Here is a 27112-nt window from a genome sequence, read left to right on the forward strand (position 1 = left end):
GTATCATTGTTCAGCCCTGGGTGTTGGGTCAGTGAGGATCTGGAGAGGTATGTCCATGGAGGGCCACACAGACCTCTATAGGTTAGGTAACAGCACCATGACTGCCATCAGGTATCAGGATGAAATCCTTGGACCCACTGTCAGACCCTACACTGGTGCAGTGAGCCCTGGGTTCCTCTTGGTGCACAACAATGTATGGCCTCATGTGGCGAGAATACACAGGCAGTTCCTGGGGGATGAAGGATTTGATATCACAGAATGGTCCCCTCGCTCACCTGACCTAAATCCAACAAAACACCTCCGGGACATTATGTTTTGATCCATCCAGTGCCTCCAGGTTGCACATCAGACTGTCCAGGAGTGATGATCTGGTCCGGACCTGAGAGGAGATTACCCAGGACACCATCCGTCGTCTCATTAGGGTCATGCTCAGACTTTGTTAGGCATGCATTCAAGCATGAGGGGGCATACAAACTGAGTATCATTTTGAACTGCTGCATGAAATTTCCCACATAATTTTTCACACTGATTGTTTGGGTTGATAAGTTTAATTTCCATTAGTACAGATATCCATATGATAATATGATATGTTTTTAAAGTGCTCCAACAGGACAGTAACTGGCCTTCGCATTCATAACCATTAGAATAAAAGCTTGCCTATAAATGCTTGGGGACAGAAGGCAAACATAGTATTCTGTAACACATATAATACCTTGAAGACTAATATGCTGGCATTTTGGTTATACCATCAACATTAGATGCATTTTAAATGGTCAGATGGTATTTATTTCCCTAATCTTTCTTTGGTTATTTCAGGTAACAGGAAGTGTCTGAAATCTTTGTGTATCCCATCAAAAAATGTCCTAGAGTGAAGTTAGTCGAGATGGCAGAAGAGGAATACAAAGACTAAAGACAAAGCGGTGGGAAGGAGAGATGAGCTTGGAAGTGAGAGGAGAAGGAGACAGAGAGGGAGAGAGAGGTGTCCGTGACTCTCTTTCTCCAAATAAACAAAAAGTAAACACCGGTGGAGGAAACACTGTGACACTTGATGCTGCTGATCGCTCCTCCACCTGCCCACTCAGGTTTCCCAGAAGACCATTCTGCCAACCGCAGGACAAAAGCAGCACCAAAAGCCAACACCTCTCTCCCCCCGAAGCACTCGGACACAAAAGCGAGGGAGAAAAAAGCGATACAACACCTTTGTTTGCCGAGATTAAAACATGTTGCATTCTCTGCCTCCCTCGCTCTCTCCCCAGAGGTAACTCTACCAGGCAGGAGATGTGACTGTCAGCGAACTCTCTCCGTTCTAGGCAGCGCATAAAATCCGCCTTATTATTTCCGTGTTTCCTATTGTCTCGGTGTCATTGTGGCGAGTCTTGTGACACTGTGATTAGCTGATCAGGCTTGGCACAGCGTGAATGGGGCATCTCCTTTTGCTGTGCCTCCTGTGTGATACAGGTATAAAGTTGGTGATGTGACCAGACTTGTGCCCCAAACCAATTGTTAATGAACGAAACACAATCGCAGCTGATAAAAAGCAAAGGGAAAAAAACAAAACACCCTTACCTTCCCATATAGGGAATGCATCTCTGGTGATAACAGCTCAACAAAATCCACACATGGACTAACACAAAGCACTGCTGATTCAAAGAATAGGTACAGCTCTGTGTGTGCAGCAAATGCCTGATGAATTGAGCCATCTTGTCGTCGAGTTGGCAACAGCTCTTATGCAATTCCCAGGATTTTTATTCCACAAAGTTAGGAGTTAACATGTGCACCAACACGCACATCAAAACCACCAGTCTGTCACTACAATGGGCAACTGTGGCAGGGAGGTCAGCCCTCAGATGCTCACTCTCACCACAGGGAGGTTTGTGGCAATCTGGCAACTGCAGTAGGAGGTCTCACTCTCATCAGCACTGCTGGATCAAGACCACTTCCTTACCTTTCTTTACTCTCATCTGCACAGGCTTTAAAATAGAGCTCACAAATTATTTGCCTGCAGTTGTTTCAAACCTCTTTCTTCATACGAAATCATTTACAGTGATCTCTGAGGAAAAATTAAAGGAAAGAAGGGATTGTTTTATGGAGAGAAGTGCAAACTTTGGAAAGGCTTATGGAGACCTAACTAAACAGATACATATAAGGCTCACTTGAAACTCTCCCCTTTATCCCGCAAGACAACAAAATGCCCAGATAACGACAGTGGGTGAAGAAGTGTAAAGTGGAGGTGTATTCAGGTGCCATGTAAGCTGGTTTAATCCTCCTTCATAGCATTTGTTGTGTCATTAAAGCTGTATGGGGTTGGGGATCATGTGACATGGGGCCTATTGACTTCTGTAGCCCTTAGCTAGGACACAACAGAGAGCCAGTGTGGTTTTCAGGGTTGCCACAAGTCAAAAGTGGATTTTCAAAGGCAGGTGTACCCTCAAAGACCACATAGGACCTTTTTTTTCTAGAATAAAAACGTGATAAAATTCAATAACAGGAAGACAAAAATAGACTCAACGTTTTACTCAGCAGCTTTATTTTTGTGCAAATCTCAGGCAACACAGTAGCTGAGAGACAAGAGATATGCTTTGCTTATACGTACCACAAGTCATCGGACCTGGCTACATGGATAAAAGAGTACAGATGTGCTATGGCATCCCTTTATGTGCCATGTGAGTGAAAGCAGTCTTTTTTTATTTAGATAAACGTGCTGAGGTTACTGCCTTTATTTAAAACCAGTCCATCGTTGTCCAACAATGAATTTTAAGACTTAATTTCTATTATTACATTCAGCTATGTGAAGGATTTTACTTTTATTCTCACCGAGCCTTGTAAGAAAAACATTCTACATTGCTGTTTCATTCGTATATTATAACTGGAGAAAATTATTTTCTATAGGATACAGTACCATAAAGAGTTACAGCATATAGAGCGTGTAATATTGTGCATTTGATATTTTTTTAACATGAAAAAACACAAAAAAAGTACAATGTTGTCAAGAACTGCAGTTTCCCAGTGATGTTGGTCATTCAAGTTTTCTTTAATAACAAGTTCGATTCAAAGGTGAGACGAGATGGCACCATGCAGTGTGTAAGGCTGAGGTTTCCTACAAGAAGCCAAGTGAAGGATGAATGTATTTGGTAACAAAAGAAAAGAAGTATTAAGGAGTATTGTACTCTGCAAAGAAATGAAACAGAATACAGTCAGGTCCAGTCCAGTCGGCTTGTGTTTGGACAGAGACGCCCTTTGTTGTTTGTTTGCAGTTTTACTCTAAAAGTCCACAAATGGATTTTTTTTTTTAACGAAGCAGTACAGATTTGATTTGAATTTAGACTTTCAGCTTTAATTTAACATTTTACCTTACTGTGCTATTCACAGAGCTATTCTACTTTATTTAAGCTATGTTGTGCTTAATGTTTTGGCTGCTGTGACACAGTATTTTCCCAAGTTTTAGGATAAATAAACGATAAAATATTAAGTGTTTGGGTATTACAGCCATGTAACAAACAGTTTATCCACGTTCCTGGGCTACATGAGCTGTATGGTCCTCATTATTTCCCCATAATATACGACCCTGACTGTAAATACTAAATCTGTAACTCTTAATTCTTTTTTTTTTTAATGAGAAAGTCCCAGTAAATATGACTCTACATTGGTTAATTGTTAGATAGCATGTTGTATGTGTTGCCGCTCTACTCAGTCTGGCTACTCTGTATTTGCCTCCTGTGCATCGTACCATACAGCGTTGATACGAGGTAGCAATTTTTTTTTCCATTTACAGCTGTAAACCATACAACCCAGGAGAATGATTAACAAATTTACATACAGTTCATTATGACCGAACAAGCATAACAAAGAAGCAATATTGCTTTTGGCTACAGCTCTTATTGCTGTCTTATGACAATATTAAAATAGCTCAGATGATTTTATAAAAGGCTTTGATTTTTTTTCCCCTTTGATTCCAAGTGATTCTTTTAGACTCCAAACTGCCCAACATTATCCACACCTCATCATCCTCCCTTCAGAAAACTCTACACACTAATCCTTACCTACCCAGTATCTGCAAGCCTCGCCGTACTCCAGTATTTTTAAGACTTTATATATGCAAAAATAAAATATCGCAAATCTGCCAGGGACATGATGTGCAATTAAGAAAACACTCAACAAGAAAAAAACTCTGTGACAGAGTACTTAAATAGCATGGCTGATTTTCCATTAAAAATGGCTGAGATAAACTTATTCAAGATCTCGTAAACTGAAATGAGTTTCTGAAGTCATGTGAGTTACATTTAACAGGATTCAAGAGCTTTTTAATGAGTCCAAATACTCAAATTATTTCACCACTGTTTCAGAACCTAAGCCAGGATGTTTCACCCTGATCTCATTTGGGCTGCTGGTGTTCCCTAAGAGCACCGGTGAAGGTAGCTGTCCACACGTGCAGGGCCGTTCCGGCAGAGAGGGTGAGGAAGAAGAGGAAGGCAACTTGGAAACCAAACCAATCCACCAAGCCTCCGGCCAGAGCGCTGAACATCAGCTTCCCCAGCACCTCGAGAGTAGCCAAGAAACTGTAGTGGGTCGCCTACAGGGAGAATTGGCAGCCGAGAGGTAGGATGAGGGGAAAAGAGATTAAAAGGGGAAGGTAAAGTAGAAGGAAGTGAGAGGAGAGAAGGGGAAATGGAGAGTTTGGGAAAGAAAGACACATTGTGAGTAAAAAGAGATAGCAGTATTGGGAGTAGAGTGCAACACAGTTACAAAAAAAAACAACAACAACGTGAGACTTCATCCTATCCACCAGCACAGCTTATCACCTTCTGTCTCTTAGGCATTAACATGGTTAACACAATTAACCACTACAGGGAGAAACAGGGCGAGAGATTTGATCTGAAAACTTCTGGGAAAAACAAACTGCAAAAGAAGAGAAAAATCCGAAATGCTGGAATACTGGAAGAGAAAGCGTGAGATCATGGCCTGAGATGATGGAAAGAGGCCAAGTGAAGCAGGCTATCTGATCTCAGCCTTAGGCTTTCAAGAGCGGAGTGAGAGAGGGAGAACAAGAAGGAAAGAGATTACCTAATCTCCCCAAGCCTCCTCCCTCTGCCCAAGAGCAGCAGGTAGCTCTGACAAACATGGAACTCTAGTGACACCTAGACCATTACCTGAGCACATTAATTAAAATTAAGAAAAGCAGAATTCATTAGAACAAATGCTTCGAGTCCTATAATCAGAATACATTTACCAGAAGCCTGCACTGTTAATTGTGAATTTCCCAACTCTGGGGCTAATAAAGAAATCTTATCTTATCTGACAAAGAAATATTTTATCTACAAATTAGTTTTTGTGTTACAAGAGGAAAAAGATACCACACTTAACTTTATAGGACGTTTTTACAACTTTGTCGGGTTCAGAATTGTGCTTTTGTTTGCACACTGTCAACGAGATAAACAAGGGTAACATTACAATCCCTTAAATGTCCCGTGCTGCAAGAAATACTCGTAAGTGTTTCTTACTAAGTGACTAAGTGTTTCCTGCATATTATTTGTATTACTGTAGGAACAGAGCCATGACAGTTAGTCCAATAATTTATCAGCAGATTAACCCTTAACTGGGATCACTTTGATTTCTGTTTTTTGTTAAAGCAAAAACATTTAATATTCTCTGCAGTAGGGCTGGGCCATATTATACCGTTCACGGTAATACCGGTATAATGTTAGGCAATGATAGGAAAATGAAATATCGCGACAGAATATGAGTAAAATGCGCATGCGCAGTGCCTTTGTTTTCATTCACACATGGCAGATTGTTGAGTGAAACAGATGAACCAGAATTGGTTTGTAAAAATGGTGCAACTTCAGTGATGTGGAACTGGTTTGGTGTTTGTCCGTCAGATACACGACAAAGCACATTTTTTTGCAGAACATGCAAGCGGCCGTTGTTATTGTCGTATATGTCGGACTAAGATGCTCTTAAATCTGGGAGTAATCTGGGTCCTAAAGTCCGTATGTTTCAGGTCAAACAACACTGCAGCATCACTGAGAGTTAAAAACTGTCTAAATTCTTTCATCTTTAATAAAACGATCAGCATTGCTGCTTTACCAGGTGTAACTATGAAGTTTAACTTCCAGGCATCCATGAAAACAAAACTTATTACATTTAACGGAGTTAGAAGTTAGCAGAAGCTAGCGGAAGTTAGCTCGCTAGTTTCTCTAGTTACCTAAGCATGATATAGCATGTTCTGACTGATTTCTGAAAAAATTCAAACGTACAGCTCTGCTTTCACTTCCAACATAAATGAAGACAGGAAACTAAACAGCAGTGACGTTTGTAGGGTTACTGAAGTTGAGCTAGCTGGTATATAATGATGTGCTACGTGATCGCTAGCGACACAGCTATGTTAGCATAACATAAACAGTGAAGCTGGAGGACGAACACTAACACTTTTCCACTTATAAAAGTTAACGTTAAGGTTCCTGATAGTTAGAGACAAATGCAATCGCATGGCAGGATGCTGTAAACGGACCAAACTTCAGTCAGGAGAACAACTGAGATAATCCATCCACAATACGAGGTTAGTTATACTGCAACAACATGGGAATAGAGCAGCTGCCAAAGAATTCAACATTAATGAATCAATGGTACAGAAATGGAGGAAGCAAGAAGAATGAGTTTAATAAAGTTTGATTTATCTGACTGCTTTGTTTCACTTAATGTGCCTTATAATCCCGTGCACCTTATGGTCCGAAAAATACGTACTGCACACTGCAGTTTAATGTTGCAAAGCACCTCTTTTTAACTTCAGTGGATATTATACATGGTTATGCTCAGGATATGTCAGCCCATTTCTACTGGAAATGCCTTTTGGTTAAACTTTCAGCAAGGAATTTGCATTTGCACTGTTACATTTTTATAAAGCTTTAATGTACATAAAAACCAGCTTCTTGTTTAAGTGAAAATAAATGGAAGGTTGTCTTTTTGCGCTAGTAATGTTGTGGAGTTGTATTTTGTCTCGCATCAATTATATCGTCAGTTATATCGTTATCGCAAATTTTCAAATATATATCGTGATAAATATTTTTGGCCATATCGCCCTACTCTACTCTGCAGTTCACTACCGTCTTTTCTTTTCTTATTTATGACTTTTTTTTTAGATTTTGGAGAATGGACCATGCTCACTAAATCAGCTGAGGGCATTTCTCACTGGAAAAAAACAAAGACTGAAAATCATATCAGAATCTGATGAGTGGTGAGTGGGGTCTGTGGTCTGCAGGCTGAGGTAGAGCGCTCTGAGAGCCTGTGTAACCACAGTTAAGTGAAGTGCCTTTATTCTGAGCAACTTGTTTAACGGATTCGGTTTCTTTCTCCTGGGGATCGTTAACAAGCACTCACAGTATCAGTTTTCTGTTACTGGATAGCACTACCTTCAGTAACGCACACATTTACACACCAAGCGCAGGTGAGCTAATGCTCTCCTCTCATGTATGTACACACAGACCAAAATCCCACACCGACACTACAAAGAAAAACAGCCAGTCTGTGTCATGAGAATCTCTCAGATTAACCTCTGCTCTCCTTGTGAAATGCTGTACTTGTTCTCTCTCCTTTCATTAAGTTAAATTTCATAACTGGATCCTGGTGTCTGTGCTTCAGCTTGTGATTTTTTTCCCCTTCATCTTTCTTTTTCACTTTAGGACTGACAGCAATTTAAATGATAATTTGTCACCTTCAGAGATTGACTGAGTGACGTCTGAATGGCTGTGTGAAAAACGATCACCTCCAGGCAACGCTGGCCCAGATACGACGGGGACAAAAGGAGTTATGTCAAAGAGGAGAAAATGAGCAAGGAGAGGAAAAAATTCAGAGTTGGAAAAGAGAGCGTTTAAAAGACTAGAGAATGACAAAGAGACAGGCAGTAGGAGGGACAATGTCAGCAAGGGGGCCAGCAATGCAAGGAAACTGGGGCTGCTGAAACTTGACATTTTCCAGGTGGAAACAGCTGATGAAAACTGACAGGTACAGGTGACAAAAGGTATGGCACTTAATGCTGAAAGATTTCCCTCTCCAGCATCACTTTGACAACCAAAGGAAATGAGCTAACATTACATAATTTAACCTAAACAGAGGTGGTTGGGGGGGGGGGAAGACAGAGGGTGAAAACAATGAAAAGACTGTATTGTTGGCTTGTTGAGCCACAGGAGACCTAACAGTAAAGCACAACGCAATAAACATTAAAAAAGATGATGACAACAGAGCAAAACTTGTACATGAAAGCAGCCCTGGGCTAGTTAATGAGCTTGTTGGCGGGAATGGACAGAACTCCTTTTTACCTGAATGCTTTCCTCGGCCCTCTGAGTGCAATGCATCATGGTAGTGAAGGTGAGCGTGGTGATGAGACCACCCAGGAAGTGTTGAACACTCATGCTCAAGACTGCCATACCTGAGAAAGCACACACACGCAAGTAAAATGGATCAAAACCAGCCTTGACGCATCTGAGTCTAACTACAATAAGACAACAGAAAACCCAGCAGTTCCTTTTCTGAAAGCAGGCAGAAAGCTTGCAGCTTTACACGTTGTTTTCTCTGCTACACTACTCACTTTACAATTCTATGTTAAAGTGAAAGCAGAGAGACAAAGCAGCGAGAAACGGTAATCTGCTGAAGTGCAGCTCCCCCCCCTCAGTCCCAGTCCCCAAAACACATGTAGTGTATCCTCTGAGGGGAAGTGGCAGAGCAGTGTTAGTGGGGAAACAGAGGAACCACAGAGCCTATCTGTCTCTGCTCCCACTAACACTGAATTATTCACTCAAGCCGCCAGAGTTTTTGCCGAGCAAGACTCTTCAGTCAGCGACATAAGACTGGTGGAGTCAAAAAGATACACCGACTGATCAGACTGGAAGAACGGGAAGCGGAGGGTTATCATGTAATATTGAAAAATCTGAAACTGAATGTTTTTTTTCTGTTTTGAGGGTTTTTAGTCAAGTTTTCCTGAAATCTTTGTTCTGGGTTTAAAATGGAGGCGGGAGATGCCTCTACTTTGAGTTGGAGAAGCTTGATAGGGTAAGAGACGGGCTCAGGAGTAGATGAATGGTGTGAATGTGAATCCCGACCGGCTGTTCAGCGCAATCAGATGTGTCATTCAGACATTAATAAATGAATAACTGTCTGGAGGGAGACCTCTCCTACAGATGTCCTCCACGTCATGCATTAAGACTGAACGCTTGAACTATAGGCCACTGGTTAACACAAGGTCTAACAGCATTTGAAACTGCCAGTGACATTAGTACCAGGCTTTACATCCAAAGTTTGACCTTTCAAACTTGACCCACTTTTCCTTCTAAGGGTTCTTCACTTGTCATACAGCTGACACAAAAAGTGTTCAAAATCTCAAACATTTTATATTGTAGTCATTCATGATTTCAACAACTCTCTTTTCCCCAATCTTCCTATTTTAGTTGCTCCCATTAAGGGATCCCAATAGGATTGTTCGCCTCCATCTAACCCCTTGCATTCTTTTCCGTCACTCCAACACTCTGCATGTCCTCCTTGACTACATCACGAATCTTCCTCTTTTCTTCCCGCCTGGCAGCTTCATGTTCAGCATCCTTTGTCCAATAATCCCACTATCCCTCCTCTGCACATGCCAAAACCATCTCACCCTTGTCTCTCTGATATCCTCATTTCTAATCTTGTCCATCCTGGTCACTAAGCACCTGGCACCTGTCTTTCTGTCAGGGCCGCCATCTCCAAACTACACATCATAAAAGGACTCACTACCAAGTTGCAAGCCTTTCCTTTCCCTCTTGCTGCCCTCACCTGTCACAAATCACCCCTGACACTTTCCCCCATCCACTCCAACCTGCCTGCACCCTCTTTTTCACCTTTCTTCTGTACCGTCTGTTGCTTTGGAGGGTTGACTTGAGATATTTAAAATCATTATACCTGTCTCTCTCTCTCATTCATACACATGTATTCTGTCTTACTTTTGCTGACTTTCACTTCTGTTCTCTTCAGAGCACACTTCCACCTAACCAGGCTCTCATCCATCAGCTCTCTACTTTCACTACAGAGCACAATGTTATTTGGAGACATCACAGTCTCTCCATAGGCTCCAGCTAACTTCATCTGTTAGCCTGTCCATCACCACTGGAAACAAGAAGGGGTTCAGGGTCCATCCCTGATGTAATCGCACCCCTCACTTCAGACCCACCTGTCACTCCTACCACACACTATACAAATTGCCAGTTTAAAGAAGAAGGTTTTGGAAGCCCTACTTCTAAACGTCTCTTGTTATATATCCGACTGGAGCGATGACGTGTTAGGCCAATGACTACAGGTCAGCTTCAAGTGCACATGGAAATGCATTATATCTGAATGAATCTACTGAAAGATTTACATCTTATCCTGTCACAACAAATGTCTAATGTAAAACCCTGCTACCGAAGTCTTACTTAACCTCAATATCAAGTTACTTTCCTGTCACTGTCACTATAAACAAACAAAGAAACAAATAAATAAATAAATATCAGCTGCTTAACCACAGAACTAACACTAATTTTACACATATCCAGAACCTAAATGCACTAGCAGAAATACCATAAAACAATAGCATTGCAGTAAACCTGGGGACTATCATTGCTTGTGTCTTGCTGAGCCTGCCATAAGCACTGAACAGCATTATTTTTGCTGACTTCATTCCCTGCTGATAAAACTGTAACTGTGGCCACTGTTAGGCTTTGTAGCTTCACTGTGTTTGGTGTGTGTGTGATATTATTCACTGCCATTCACAATTCTTAAAACAAAGAATATAAAGATTCTAGGGTCAGTGAGTATTAACACTTGTTTATTTGATTACTGCATATATGCTCATTGACATGATGACCAAACATGTAGCTCTTTGTTTTCATTGCCCGCTTCTGTCATATTTACATCAGAGCACCAAACATAAACCGGACTAAATAATCCAGAATTGTAGCATTTGTTAAAATATTTTGAAATCATTTACTTTGTGACCATTGTCTTATTGTGGGTTTGCTTCTCACCTTTCATGAGCGGTGATGGTTCGAGGACAGTGAGCAGAGAACTCTGGAAGACCATGCTGATTGTTCGCAACACAAACACGCGCCGCATCAGGGCCCCGATGCTGAGGAAAAACCAGCAAACAAGAAGATCATCAAAGAGCTGTTAACTAACTTTTAAGTGTATTGATGAGCAGTGTGATACCTGATGAAAGCCACTCCAAGCTAATATCATTAAATTTAGAGACACTTTGTTTGTTTCTTCGCATTTCACAGACGCACGCGCGCACACAGTTACATACGTGCACGTGCATAAGTAAACAAGTCCCCAGACACTAATTGATTCCCTGTTAGTGCAAGAAAATCATCCCCCTGTGGGTCTGGTTCATGACGTAATCAATAACCTAAGGAGATCCCCAGCATGAGAAAGATAATTAATCACTGTTAACATACATAAAAACACACACACGCACTCACACTGTTGTGTGACATCAGGGATTAACAATGCCAATCACTCAGAGGATACCTGCCACTCAAGGGACTGTGTGTGTGTTTATGGGGTTTTTTTGCATGTAATTATTTATGTGTTTTAAAAAAAGGTTGTGAGAAAGAAAGGGACACACAAAACAGGTTATCTGATTTAGTTAGGTAAGAAAATCTGAATTTATCTTTCATATTCAGACAGACTCTTTAAACATGTCTGCCAGTATAAATGTGACCGGAAACGAGGAGAAATAATGGTTCCCAAATAGATCTGTACCAGGGCTGTCGTGATTATATTTTCCAGCGGAGCTATCGACTATATTGATAAGTTATTTGATTACATGATTAATGGATTAAAACCTGTGCGTTTCAAAACATCTCAAAACCTAAAACCCAAGTTGATGCCATAAACTCTTTTAATTTAAATGTATTTTTATTTCTGTTCAAGACCCCCCCTCTTTCTTCTTTCACTCTTCCCTGTATCTTTATCTGGCTCTCTCTTCCCCCTGCACCCAGCGTTTCCTTACCTCTCTACTGGAAAACCAATCCTGCATCATTCACATGCTAAAGACATTCTTCTCTCTGTTGCTCCTTTGCCTCCCTTCTCAATGACAGCCTTTCATATCACGCGCTCTCAAGAGATGCTGAGGGATGTGTGTGTGTGAGAAAAAGAAACCTCCCTGGCTGCCACCTCACACGGGCCAGGCCCAGATAAGAATAACTACGTTCTCAGGTTGCAGGGGGGCAGTTGTAAAGGGGGTCACTCACTGACCACTCAGCCGTTTCTGATGGTAGTGAGGATATACCTTCCAACGGAGCTTTTAGAGGAGGAACAACAGCCCAGCCTAACTAACAGCCCTTTCTGTGTGTGCGTATGTGTGTGTACGTGCAGGTGATGAGAAGTAGTAACCAAGTGGAGGAGCTGAGTGTACGTACAATCAGAAACTAGTTTTAACACTGAATCTACTACACATTTGTCATAACAGACCCACAGGCACAAACCACTGCTGTGCAATGATGTGATTTCACTTTTTAATTCTCACAGCTTGTAAAATCAAGTTAAAACTAAGGGGTTATCTTCAGCGGTCACATGAGAAAGCATCATACCAAAAATAAAAGAAAAACAGTTCATACTTGAGAAAAAGAATTCTTGATTCTCACAAAACAGGAGATGATTATACGAAATATTCACTCCACCTGTACAGGAATGGACTGTGAGAATCCAGTAAAAACATCACTTTTGCAGAAGACACACTTTCAAGCCAGAGTGAAGCATGTCAAGGACAACCCGGAAAAAGATTATGCAGACTGGAGGCCATCCTTTGGTCGGATGAGACAAAACTAGAACCACAGTACCTGCAAAGAACCCACACAGGGACAGGGAGAATGTGCAACCCCCACGCTCAAACCCAGAGCTTTACACACAGTTCAAATAAATTACTACTATACATTTCAGGGGAAGACAGTTTGAGACTGGATGAAGCCAGTGATTTATTTCCCAATGTACAGTCTTTGAATTTTATTGTACAATGGTTTTAAACCTAAAACATCACCAAGAATACTTACTAAGTATATTTTGGGTCAGTGCAAAACCTTGCAAAATGAAAAAAAGATTGGTAATGAAATTGATGGCTTGTACAAATTTAAAGGTATAATTTCCAGGCTAAATCTGTCTATCTTGTGCAAAATAACACATTTAGAGAGTATTCTCTGTGTTGTGAGGGTGTGAAGATTTTACCGCCTTTACAAGTTACATAGGTGTGAAATGGAGAGGGAGAGTGAAAGATCAAAAGCCAAAGTATGACAATGACATCTTTTGAAAGCACTTTCCCTAAAAAAAAAAAAAAAAAGAAATTTTTGCCTTTGGAGGCTTTCTTTGTGTTTGCTAGTGTCACCTGACAAGTGGAGAAAGCCTGGAATCCAAGTGGAAGAAAAAGGACAAACAGACTGACATAAGAGAGAGCACATGGCAACTGATACATGTCAACAAACAGGCAAGCAAACACACTCATACAGCACTGACGCAGATAACAAAACAGGGCAACAGAGACTTTGCTTATCCATTAGCTCGTCATTATACCATGTACATCTAACATATGCTAATTACATAGGTGCAGAATGTTCTAATCAGCAAAGATGTGAATTAATAGCAAGAATAAGGATTTATATTAAGACTACATCACTGCATGGAGTGGGAACTAACATAATATCCTCTGTCCAGGTATTGTTGTTAGTCACAGTTCCCATCGCATCACAATGGCCATAGGCAGGGCCGTCCTACAAAGTGATTCTATAGGCAGATCGAATAATCTTACATAACTGTGGTCAGGTGCAAATGGCACAATTTTATGTCATCTGTATTTAACATGGAAAATGTTTAAAAATCATATTATTAACACAAAAGATGTTTATTCAAATACACCAGAGTCTATGGAAATTTGTCTTTTTTTATTATTGTAAGATTGACAGGTTTTGTTTTTTTTCCTGAAAAGGTTTTTGGTATAAACAGTAATTAACAAATCTCATAACTTTACGAATCTTTAAAAAGTTTTATAGATTACTTTTTTGGCTCCTCCCTTCAAGAGTCACCAGAGTGGATCATCTTCCTCCATCTCACCTGATCTCACCCCATTCCTAGCATCCTCTTCTGTCACACCAACCCTCCACATGTCCTCCTTCACCACAGCCACAAATCTTCTCTGTGGTCTTCCTCTTTTCCTCCTGCCAGGCAACTTAATCTTATCCAGTATCTGTACTCTATACATGCCTAAACCATCTTGCCCCTTTTTGTCTCCAAACTGCATCTAAGCTGTCCCTCTGATGTACTTGTTTCTAATCCTATCCATTCTGGTCACTCCCGGTGAAAAGCTGAGTATCTTCAACTCTACCACCTTTCTTTTTGTTAGTGTCACCATCTCCAATCCATACATCATAGATGGTCTTGCTAACATCTTGCAAACCTTCACTTGCCACTTTCCTTCTGTCATACATCACCACTAACACTCGTCTCCACCCACCCCACCTTTCCTGCACTCTCTTCTTTACCTCTCTTGTGAACTACTGTCCATTGCTTTGGACGGTTGATTCCAGGTATTCAAACTCCTTTACTACCCTTCTCCATTCCATAAGCATTCTGTCTTGCTTCTGACTTTCATTCTTCTTTTCTCCAGAGCATACTTTTACCTCTGAAGTCTATCTTCCACCTCTTCCCTACTCTAACTACAGATCACCATTACCATCTATAAAGACCATAGCGCACAGTCTTCCTTCCTGACTCCTCTGTTAACCTATTCATCACTATTGGAAACAAGTAAGGGCTAAGAGCAGATCCCTGATGTAATCCCACCCCTGACAATGTTTATTCATCTCAAACTGTTGTAATTTACAATTGAATGTTCTAACAGGTACCTGTCTGTCACCTGTAGCAGAAAGTCTAGCATCTTATACCTGTCTGTAAAGGTGACAATTAAAAAAACTAGGTGGATATTGTGTCAAACTTGAGGGGTCCTTGTGTGTGTGTTTGCATTGTGTCTTTGCACACATCAGTGTTTGTCTGATGGATTTGCTGCTCATGTCCACGCTCCAGAGAGAGGGTTCCCATGCTCTCAAACAAGGCAGTGTTTACTTAAATTACTGCAAACCATATAAAAAGTGATACGAGGCTTAAAACATGAGATAGAGAAGTAAAGGAGACAGTCAGTGCACACAAAATCACAGACGAATAATGGTGGGTAAGTAATTTCTTGACAGCCACTCTTCCACTTAGACCCTTTCTGATAAAGCTTCAGTGAACAGTAGGTGAAACAAGTGAAGTGAACTTTTTCACCAGTTTCCTCAAATTTTTAAGGACTCACTACATACACACAAAGCACAATTTTTAAGGCTAATAGCTCTTTGAGAATTGTTTGATATTTCACGTTATGAAACCACTCTGGCCTATGCAACACTGCATACTGTGAAAAGTATTACTACTGTTTATTTCACCATCCTTAGTTAATTAGTGTGTTTACTGGACTATTATTTTGTCTCAGTTTTACTGAAGTAAACACTAAAAAGTAATTAACACTGGAAATACTCAAAGTCATTATAAATTTACAATAAATACTGGAGTATTATAAAAGATTAGCACTATAGGACACTTTACTTTAGTTTCCATATAATGGCCCAGTACTGTACTCTCACAACATGCATAGTGTTCAGAGCACAAGTTAGCGACATGTTGTGCTCAAGTATCTGCACTAAAGAGGTGATTGTTTTGTGTGTGCGTTATGCTTGGACACCAGATGTGAAACCCATCCAACAAGACTAACACCTGGGCTCATCGGATGGTGATCATGAGAACACATGGCTACATCAAAAGGGAATGGGTTCTTCAAAGGGGAATGTTTTGACAAATAGTATGACGTTGAAGTCTGACCTAGCTAAAAGTAATAAACTACAAACGAGAGAGTACCATTTTATTAGAGCTGAATACCTGCTAGAATGGAGGCAGGAGGGGGAGGGCACAGTAGGCCATTCTCTATAAATTAAGACCCCCCCTCCTACCGCCCGGTGTGTCTGTCTTTAATAGGGTTTGATTTTGTTTGTCTACTGTTTGCATCCCCCAGGGCATTTTTGTCTCTTTTTTGTCTGAGCTTTGGGTTTATTGGAACTGCTTTTCAATAAACTCTTTTATGCAATTTAAACTTGAATCTACAGTGGTTTTTGTGTATTTTCTGACTACATTAGTAATAGTTTAAGATTTTTGTTTAGAGAGTAAATCAAATCTTCACCTCCAATTTTTGAAACAACAGAATAGCCTTGTTGGTGCCTATCAAACTATTATCTCTGCAGTTTATTCTTGGATTCAAAGAAAGAAATGGGTAAAAATTATGTGTTTTTGGTACAGCCTGCTTGTAACAAAGTACCTAAAGCTACAATTTAAAATTGGTTCTTTGCTACAGTTGTCTGTTATGTATAGAAAAATTACAGGTTCATCTCTTGAGTAAGGAGTCTTTTTTATGTATGAATGATTCAGGGGACAGTGTTATGTGGCTTAACAAAAAACAACTAAACAAAAATAAGAAACCCCAACAACATACTCTGAAAATGGTCAGGTTCAAGGACGAGACCGAAAATGAATGACAAAGCAGTCAATGTCCCAAGAAACATTTTATAGACCTTCAGAAAACCCAAAGAACTATTGTTCAAGACCACTTTAAAAAGTGCACAGTACTATATAACAGAAATGGATAGACCTATAAGAAAGTGATTTTGCAATGTCTTCTTGGATTGATGGTGATGGACTTTTTTCAGTACTCTTTAGCACTTGATATTAAATAATCGATTAACTGAAGAAACCTACCTGCCAGGTTAGTTCATGATTAAATATCTTAGTTTCAAGCCCAGGTGACTATTACACAGTTTCATGAAGAATGTGGAGTTAGTAACATGCAATTTAAAGTTTTTCACAGGCATTTTACACATTTTTCAAGGGCAAACACCCCCCAAAGACGCCACTTAAATTGAAGGGTTTTGCAAAGTGAGACCACTTAAAAGAGTCACAAAATATTTCTGCCACAGAAAGGCCATGGTGAAACCAGTGATAAATGATGGTGCTGATGAAGGCTACCTAAACTGAGCGAGCAGCAGGCCTCCCAGGGACGATCCGCAGATGGAGAAACCCATGGCGATGACGCCGTTCCAGAAGCCGAGCTCCCTGGCAGTCATGTGGTGATCCAACAGGAACAGAGGAAACATGGTTACTGCACCCTGCTCACCTGCATACACAGTGATAGTAGACAGAGGTGGACAAGAAGAAGACGTCCAAATGAATGATGAATTAAAATGGGTGAAGGGTCAGGGTGGTGGTTTAGGGGTTGTAGGATACAATAAAAAGACGCATTATCTACCGTATACATCTGACTAAGCATTGCTATTTTCACCAACGGTAAATATAAGAGACACTTTCTGAATACACATGCCTATTCCAATCACAGTCAAATATTATGAGGGTGCTGTATCAAACTGTTTAGCCTGCAACACTGAAAAATAAAACATGGTTTTCCTGGGATGACGACTGCAGAATCAAATGCGGAACATGTGGCGCACCCAGGCCTATTCCTGGAAAGTGTCAATAATAGATGCCTGACAAGAAAAAGAATACCCTCAGTCACTTTATCAAACGGGGGCCTAGCACTTTTCCTAAAGCACAAAAAGGAAAACACAACAAAAACACAGAAACTTCCACAGATGAAACAGACCGCACAAAGACCTTTCAGTCAAAATAAAAAGTTTCTGTCAGGCAGTAAGACTTTCTCTGTGTGGTATTGAGTGTGGGGGTAATGTTCTGCTGAACATTACAGTAAAATATTCAGTGGTGCCGACTATACGCCATTATTATATTAATGGAGACTGACTTCAGAAAGACAGTGGGACCAAGGAGCTGTATGAGTGACAGCTTGGCTCCCAGACTGCTGTCAAATACGACACAACACAACCGACGACTCACTCACTCAGTCAGCCAGGAGACAAACAAAAATAGAGAACGAGGGGGGGGGAAAAAGACAGATGAAACAGACTGAAATGAAAAAAATAATAAGAGAAAGCCGAGGAGCTAGGTAGGGAGTGCAGCAGCGGAATTAGAGTGTCACTGCCGAAACAGCGGTGTGACAAGCCTGCGGAAATTCGGGGAAGGAAACGTGGATTCTCCACGTCTCCCTCCTCTGTCACTCATATTTTACTGCTGGAAATTTGCATATGGTTATCAGAGATGGGAATGACCATGTTCGAGCTTGTCCTGAAAGGTCATTTAGTCAGAAAGGATTACTTCTAAAACAAAAGTGTTTGACTGTAAAATATTTGTTGTTTAGTGCTTCAGAAAATATGCGAAACTGACCCAAGAACTGCCACTGCAGCAAATCTAAAAAGGTTTCTTACATCACACAAAGGAGGGAAACCCCATAAAATGTGCAGATTTTAATAGTGGTTGATTTATATTGCTAACTTGAAATGAATAAGTCACATGTACTAACAACACATAAAACCAGAAGTTTAAATTTCACAAAGGATATCCAGAACTTGTGCATAAATAATAATAATAATTAAGGAAAAATAATATTACACTGATGCATCACTAAAAATTAATCAATGTCTCACTATTTCAAAACTATTTAAACAATAAATCTAAAAAAGTTTGACTAATTATAGAATGGATTCAGAACAATTTTGACAATTCTTCAAGGAGCAAATTCAGATTCAGAGCAGAATGTTTTTGGGTTCCCGCCACACAAATGTAAAGACATGATGCTTTCCCTTTTTCTACATCCTGATAAAGTAAATATTTTTGAGTGCTGGTTGTAAAAAACAAAACAAAAAACCCCCCAAACAAACAAAGAAAACCCAAGCCATATTTTACTGCAGTCAAAGCAATTAAACGGTGGCGAAAAGGGAAAATCTGAGTAAATGAGTGGTAACAACGATGCTGCAGACATTAAAATCCTTGAACTTTAATGCACCTCGTGAGGAAAAAAACCAAAACACTGGAGATCATATTAGTTTTGATCATTGGTATCTTATAGAGATTACACTCATGAACAGTGACACAGGAATTTATTGTTTATTACAGTATGGCACATTTTTTTCAGCGGTCAAGTGCAACTTAAACGGTATAGCAGCAAATTTCTACAAAAAACAGTAAAATCCTTTCAGTCCACGCACTCCGTGGGTGATGTCTGTGCATTACTCACATTTTAATCTGTCATCCTCTGTGCTGAACTGTTCTGAGTTGCATCAACTGAGCAATAACCATGTTAGTCATAATAAAGTAAACACTGGCAGCAGCAGTACCCATGATGCCAGAGTTGTTTACCCATGGTTCTGCGCTCCTGTGCCTGTCTGTCTGTTGTTCAGCTCAAAGCTCAGAGCTTTCACAGTCCTGCCTTCAACTAATTATTTCTTTAAAGGGGGGAAGGGGTGGTAACATGCAGGCACGCACACACACACACACAAAACAAGGCTGATTATTCCTTTCTATAAATATTCTCAAAGCAACAATTGTCCATTTCAGCAGGGATTTCATTAAACATCCGCTAAGATTAAACAGAGTGGAGGGAAAATCAGAACGAATGGAACAAGACTGAAGGAGAGAGATGGCAAGAGAAGAAGAAAGTGAGGAGGGAGAAATAAAGAAAAGGTGAAAAACTAAGAGAAAACAGGAATACAAAAAAAAGAAAAAAAGGACGAAGAAAGAAATAGGTGAAAAGGGCAAATACATAAAATACATAAAATGATATGAGTTAAACATGACTGGAGAGATAGGACAGGGATGGAGACTGCTAGAGACAGAGGAAGAGGAGGAGGGGCAGATGAACAGAGACAATGTTAGGAGGTTAGTGAAGAGGAAACAGAGGAGGAATGGCAGGCTCAAAGAAAAGTGTTTACAGAGAGAGCAGAAAGACAGCATTATTTAACATTAAGAGTGACAGCATGAAGGAAGCTCTGTTTATTCTACTAATTTAAAAAGTGCCCTATAGTAGGGTGGTGCAGATGGACAATGATCTCTGGGATAAGCAACGATCTCTTGATAAGCAAGAGAATGTTTTGTTTTCTCATCAAAGCATGAAATTATTACCATCAATATTGCATTCATATGACAGTTTATCATGTCTCCTCAAATTTTTAGCTCTTGGTGTGAGTGGCCGTGAGAGAAAAACTGTAGGTGAAGAGTACAGGACAGACAGATGAGCTACTTTAAACATACATAAAGAAGTTGGAAGAAATCAAAAAGAGCCAGGCAAATGTTATGACATAATACTGTTTTAGCTGTCCAGCTGATATCTGTCCACTTCTGTTAATTACAGCAGACAACAAAGCTCTCCTGCTGGTATACTTTGTTATTTCTCTTTGTGCTGGAAGTGGGAAATAAGCTCCCCGGTGTGTCTTTTCCTCTCTTTCATCAGGAGCAGTAACACTGTTGTTTTTTGGGGCACACAGTATGAATCAGGGTGGGTGGCTAGCAAGTGCCAGTGCACAAACGAATAACAAAAATACAAAACCTGGCATTGATCGATGACACTGATGACTCATATCATTCTGATAGATATCAAAACCATTCAGTGAACCCATGTGCCCTATGGATGGAGAACAGATGACAAAAACATGCCATCATAGGATAAAAGTGATCAGATCAAGCAGGACAAGTGGGCCCAAAATATGCATAACAGAGATTTTCTCACTGAACTGGTCAACTTTTCCTTAACTCTTTACCCCCTTAAAAGTCTACTAGGAATAACCTTTGAAGCTCTCTTCTGAACTGAGAGGTTTCTGTCAGATGTCAGGCCTGCTTATAGAAAATGACTGTGTGTCCATGAGAAGTGCATCGGCTAGCCTTGGAAAAACCTGAAAACTATTGGTCATTAAACCACGTATTTATTGAAATATACAGAAATATCTAGAAGCGTCATTAAGGATATAGGGCAGGTCATCAAATGTCAACTTTATGGGGGAAAGAGTTAAGCCTCTCGGTTGTCTGTATAAGCGTGTTTGCAGCAGACGGGGGATAACTGGTTATACGTATAGGGATCACAGACAGATAAGCTTGAGATGAGGGGAAAAGGTCAACGAGGACATTGGGGTGAAATGCTGACATTCATGCTGCACCTTAAACAAAAGAGCTGGCAGAGCAGGTCCAGGAGAGATCACCGAGGACACACAGTCAACATTTAGTGACCCTTTATCACTCCCTGGTGAAAGCAAGGTAAAAGGAGACAGGTTCATACATACTACATGTCTCAGCAAAGCACTACACACACTCTCTCACACACACACTCACACACACAAACATAGGTATAAACACACACACATACACCTTCAGCTCTTTGGGTTCCCTCAGGACAGAAGAGTAAACAGAACCCTCTCTGAACACAATTACATATAATCCTGTGTATATTAGGCTATTGACACAAACAAGTCCCTGCAGATCGATGCAGATGTTCCCCATGGCCCGTAGGTCTCACGAACACTGAACACTGAACGATACATCATCACTCCAACTCAAACCTGCTACATTACTGGGCTGCTTATGCTTGTCACTTGTGTTTATTTTCTGAGTGCAGTATTACTATGCACATCCTTTCCATCTTAAGGCAGCTGCACAGTTTCCATTTAGGTTTTTAAAGCATTTCAAGCAATCAGGGGAATATCCTCAATAGTTGTCAATTAATAAAGGCAGCTGATGTTGATTTCAGTTCATTAAGGCAAATCAATCATAAATACCTGTGGTTCATGTGGTAAAAAGGAGGATTTATATCTTTAAATGTCTAAAATGATCATGCACCCATGGATAAATGTGTTTATTTCTCTTTCCATTTTGCTCTCCGTTTCTCAGGGCGCCATGTGGCGGTTGTTCATTAATTCATCCCCTCCTTCAGCCTCCCTTCCTGCAGGCCTTCCTTTTCCCTCTGGAAAATAACCCCCACTCTCTCTCCAAGTTTTTCTCTAAATCTGCTAGCTAAATCTAATGCAGCAGTGCTGCATTAAATTCTTTCCTTGCAAACCTTATATATTTTTTAAATTGCTGAGGCATTGATGCAACTTTGTGGTTATCCTGGAGGCATTAGTTGATGGTGCCAATGAGCTGTATCACAGTACACTGCTGCAGTTTCTCATATTATGTTTCCTAAATTCATATATCCTCAAAGCCATTTTTTGAGCAGGAAATGCTAAAGTTAAAAGCAGGAACAAAGCTTCACTTCTACTGTTCATCCATCCATCCTTACACCTGAGCTGTTTCCTGGAGAAAGTCACCAGGGTTCACACTTGTCAAGCATACAGGGCCTCTGTTTGACAAGTGGTGGACTGCAAATTGCTGCTCTGATGTATTTATTTAGTATTTAAAAATTCTACTTATTATAAATAAAGGTGGCACAGGCACACTTGTACAGCAAAAAGTGCTTATATGGACACACAATCAGATTTTAACTTCCTCTATATTTATCTATTCATACACACTAAAGCATCTGTATTCCAAGGATAGAAAGCTGACTTTTAGTGTCTTTAACACATTCACATACATATAGTATCTAATAAATCAGTTCGCCTTATACCCACACTGATGTCCAAACACTCTTTTGTTTAGCCACGTGCACTCGTAGTATCGTGACTTAGCTAAATGTGTTTTCCTATGGATCAAATTCCAGCTTATCCGATATTTAATGAACTGATGTAAAGGAACCTCATGGAAGTTTGCTAACAACCAAAGTGACCAAATGCACCATGGGAATATTGGATGACAGCAGGACATCAAAATGTTTGTGTCCAACACTGAGCTTATTTGGAACTCATATCCACCATTGTTTGTCTCTTTTTTTTTTTGGCTTTTTCCCCCATTTTCTCCGTCTGCTTCCCTCCCCCTCGCTCCCTCCGTCCATTGCTCTACCCAGACAGTTCTCCCATCATGCCTGTAGCCTCAGATGGCACAGGGGTCACAGTTCATACACAAGGCTGCCAATGATTGGCCACAGTGTTGGACGCAGCACAAACTCAGAGTTCATTAGGGATAGATGAGGGAGAGGGGTGTAAGTTCGTATGTGTGTGTGTGTGTGTGTGTGTGTGTGTGTGTGTGTGTGTGTGTGTGTGTGTGTGTGTGTGTGTGTGTGCGCGCGAGTGTGAGAAGTTGGGGGTTCAGACAGGCAGATTACCGGTCTCACACAAACATACCCACATAGCCCTTGAACAAAAACAATACTGTCTCACATAGGCAATTATGCTGGCACATCTAGGCCTAATCTAAAATATTACACAACCATTTATTTTTTGTAATGCAAAGAAGGGGGATGTTTAAATCAAACCAATATGAAAACCTAACAAGTGAGAAGACTTTAAATGTATATCAAAGGCATTTATTGCTGTTATCATTAGCATCAGCCAATGGCATGCACGTGTGTGTGTGTGTGTGTGTGTGTGTGTGTGTGTGTGTGTGTGTGTGTGTGCTATGTAACGGAGAGAGTGTGGGGTGTGGAGGGGGATGCTCCCGAGACAGATTAGGGGGTCCAGCCAGCCTTCATATTTTGTCTAGTAGTATCGTCTGCTGGGGCTTATCCGATTACTGAGCCACCCTTAACACTCTCCCAAAACAGACAGACAGACACACACACACACACACACACACACACACACACACACACACACACACCTCAAGACTATGAAAATATGAGGAGACAATTATATTCCCACCACCCACGCACAGTGTAAACACACGCACAGAAACACACATCACCAGGATGCGCCATCTTCCATTTCAGGTTCTGAATGCCACAGACACAAAGACACTCTAATCCTTACATAATCCCCTTCTGCTACCAAACACCAAACTCTGGCCACATCAACTCTCTCTCCCCCCATACACACAAGCTCAACTATTTCAAAACTACTTTAATTTTTTTCCCTTTCTTTTCTTTTTCTTTGCTTCTTGTTGGAAGAAACTTGTTCAAATTCAAAACTGTGCATTCAATTAAGAATGCATTTTCATCTCAACTTTGTATGTGTGTCACTGTGACTTTAAAAACAACTGCTTTATCTGTCTAACGTCTCCATTTCCCAATGTGCACGCAGGACATGCCTTGCAAGGATCACTTCTCTAACTTCTTCACTGCGCTTGTGAGTGCAGTACTCACAGAAACACCACCAGAGACATCTAGTGGTGATCTTTGGGCCCTACATCAACACAGCAGCGACTTCAGAAATTCAAACTGGGACGAAAAAGGGCTTGTTTCTAAAAATTCTGCATTTTATTGCCTCTGGAAAGTTAGACTGGACTGAACAGAAAAGAAATAAAAACAAATCAAGTGTTTTTATTTCTAAAATTGGTATTATAATCAAATACAGCTCTATGTTTAATACTTATTTATCCTATACCGGGCCTTGGTACAGCCTCTCAATTCATCCATTCTCTTAAACAAGCCTCCCTTTAAGCTTTGCGCTTATGGGCCTCTCATCAATAACAGAAGGTTGAGCAGCAGGTGGGTGGGGTTTCTGTACTTGCACCCATCCATCCATTCTCATCCTTTTTAGGTTCGGGGGTGGGGGATGACACAAAGACAGACAACCATTCGCACTTACATTCACACCTATGGGCAATTTAGAGCTTTCAATCAAGCTAAATTGCATGTCTTTGGACTGTGGGAGGAACCCACGCAAACACAGGGAGAACATGCAAACTCCACACAGAAAGACCTGATGGTGGAATTAAACTCAGGACCTTCTTGCTGTGAGGCAAAAGTGCTAACCACCGTGCCACCATGCCGGGTTCCACTTGCAACTTTTACCATGTTAAACCATGTTAGAGGTATTTCCTACCTTTGACATGATACAAAGGCTGAGAAAACTGCTAAACTCATACATAAACTTTTTGATATAATAATCCGACACTGCAATAGTATAGACTCGCTGGCCACTTTGTTAGATACACCTGTTCAACTGTTTACTAGCACATATCTAATCAGACAATCATATGGCAGAAACACAATAAACTTAGGCTTGTAGACATGATCGAGTCAGCCTACTGAAGTTGAAGTGAACAGAAAGAAATGAATTTAAGGGTCTTTGAATGTGTCATGGTTGTTGGTGGCAGACTGGCTGGTCTGAGTATTTCAGGAGCTGCTTATCTACAGGGATTTTTTTTTTCCAAACAATCATGTCTAAAGTTATGGAGAATGGTCGGAAAAGGGAAAATATCCAATGAGCAGCACTTCTCTGGGCTAAAATACCTTGACACTGACTATGTCAATACCCATATGACCATAGTGAACTCATCTTTTTGGTACACTGGTTTCTTGAAGATGACAAGGAGTTCTTTGTACTCAAGTGCCCTCCAGAGTCACCAGATTACAGTCCAAAAGAGCACCTTTGGGATGTAGTAGAACAGGAGATTCACATCATGCATGTCCAGCTGACAAATCTGCAGCAATTGTGTGATGCTACTAAGTTAATATGGTCCAAAATCTCTGAGGAATATTTCCAGCAGCTTAATGAACCAGATCAATGAAGAATTAAGACAGTTCCAAAAGGCCAAAGCAGGTCTAACTTGATACTAGCAAGTAGGGCTGCCACGACTAGTCGACTAGTAACGATTACATAGTCGACGACTGATTTGATAGTCGACGCGTTGTTTGAAGCTTTGTAAGATCTCAGAAGACGCAGGAATAAGTAGTAGTATTTAAGAGTGTAATAACGGACTGAAACAGAAGATGGCAGCACTGCATGTATAAGGAGGCGAGGAATTACAAACCCCTCATCATCAGTGGCACGCCAGTGGAGAGAGTGGACAGTTTCCGATACCTGGGTGTCCACATCACTCAGGACCTGTCATGGTCCTGTCACATCAACACCCTGGTTAAGAAAGCCCATCAGCGTCTCTTCTTCCTCAGAAGACTTAGAGACTTCCATCTGCCACTGAAGGTGCTCAAGAACTTCTACTCCTGCACCATCGAGAGCGTCCTGACGGCAAACATCTGCACCTGGTTTGGGAACAGCACCAAGCCGGGGTTCAAGGCTCATTAGAGCCGGTGAGAACACCGGACTCCCAGCAAATCGTTTTCAAACCCACTGCTGTCTTTCGCTACTCAGGTTAAACATGTAATATAAGTCACTTAGATAACTTAAAAATGTTACTGTTTGGCTTTTTTTTTAGTATTTTATTTGTTCCTGAGTAAATCGGTTTGGCTGAGAAATAAAGTTATAGTTTTTACACAGCTGAATAAACGTCAAGCAGACAACTGATTATCAGAAGTGTGAGATGCTTGAGAATATACTCCGGTGTCCTGTTATATTTTAGATAGCAAGGAGCAGACGAGACTGAGTTTATTAAACTACAGATTTCATTAAACTTTAATAAACTATCATCTTGTCTTTATTTTTAGTTAGCATGTACCTTAAACACTTCAAGTTGGAAGCCAGGGCTCTAGAGTGCGACCAATTTGGTTGCAAATACGACCAAATTTTTCAGTGGTGCGACTAAAAAAAAACCATTTGGTTGCACCTGTGCGACCAACTGTTCGGGTAGCAAAAAAAAATAAAAAAATCTGCAACCTTCCCTGTGGTCAACAACAGACACATATTATGCCCCTATCGTGGACTAAACCAATCAGAGATAGTAAGGGGCGGGACCTCTCTGATTGGCCGTGGTCCAGTTGAAAGTGCAGGTGGGAGTGGGAGGTGAGTAGCTTGAATAAAGCGATATCAATTCATTAAATCCTGAATAGACTTTTAAATATAACTGTGTTTGGCCAGAAATGCCAGATTCTCAGATTAAAGCTCACAAAACCATTTCAACAACAACCAAACAGCAAATGAGAGCAGGTACACGGATTCCACACAAAGACGTAAACACAGAGCGGACCGACTCATCAGAATCAACTTTGTCTTTCTCGGGCAGCCCGTAGACGGACACGCTGATCAATGTCGTCATGAATTTTGCTGTTTTGCTTCCACGACTATTAAAATCACACTCTATGCACAGCTAGCTCTCTCTCTCTCTCTCTCTCTCTCTGTACTTCAAGAACAGTTTCCCGTCTCCAATCTCTGTTTTCTGTATTATTCATTCGCTTATTACCCACCAGTCTACCGTTGTTTACAGCGCTGTCGGCTGCTGT

General features: G+C 40.7%; 1 protein-coding gene across 4 annotated transcripts in view; it reads right to left on the bottom strand.

Moving 5' to 3' along the window:
- The window catches only part of slc33a2 (solute carrier family 33 member 2), a 50702-nt gene that overhangs the window by 21152 nt on the left and 2438 nt on the right, over positions 1-27112 (bottom strand). For 2 of the 4 annotated variants that reach the window (XM_026186812.2, XM_026186811.2), the window contains exons 3-6: positions 17095-17242; positions 11025-11125; positions 8313-8422; positions 4275-4570 (exon numbers count right to left, since the gene is read on the bottom strand). In XM_026186812.2, the coding sequence (XP_026042597.1) occupies positions 4373-4570; positions 8313-8422; positions 11025-11125; positions 17095-17242 (557 nt within the window). In that variant the 3' untranslated portion in view covers positions 4275-4372. Of the gene's footprint in view, positions 1-4274; positions 4571-8312; positions 8423-11024; positions 11126-17094; positions 17243-27112 lie in introns of those variants that run through there. The other 2 variants (XM_026186813.2, XM_080309028.1) reach the window with 2 other exon arrangements.

Source organism: Astatotilapia calliptera, chromosome 12, assembly GCF_964374335.1.
Source record: "Astatotilapia calliptera chromosome 12, fAstCal68.1, whole genome shotgun sequence".
Lineage (NCBI taxonomy): Eukaryota > Metazoa > Chordata > Actinopteri > Cichliformes > Cichlidae > Astatotilapia > Astatotilapia calliptera.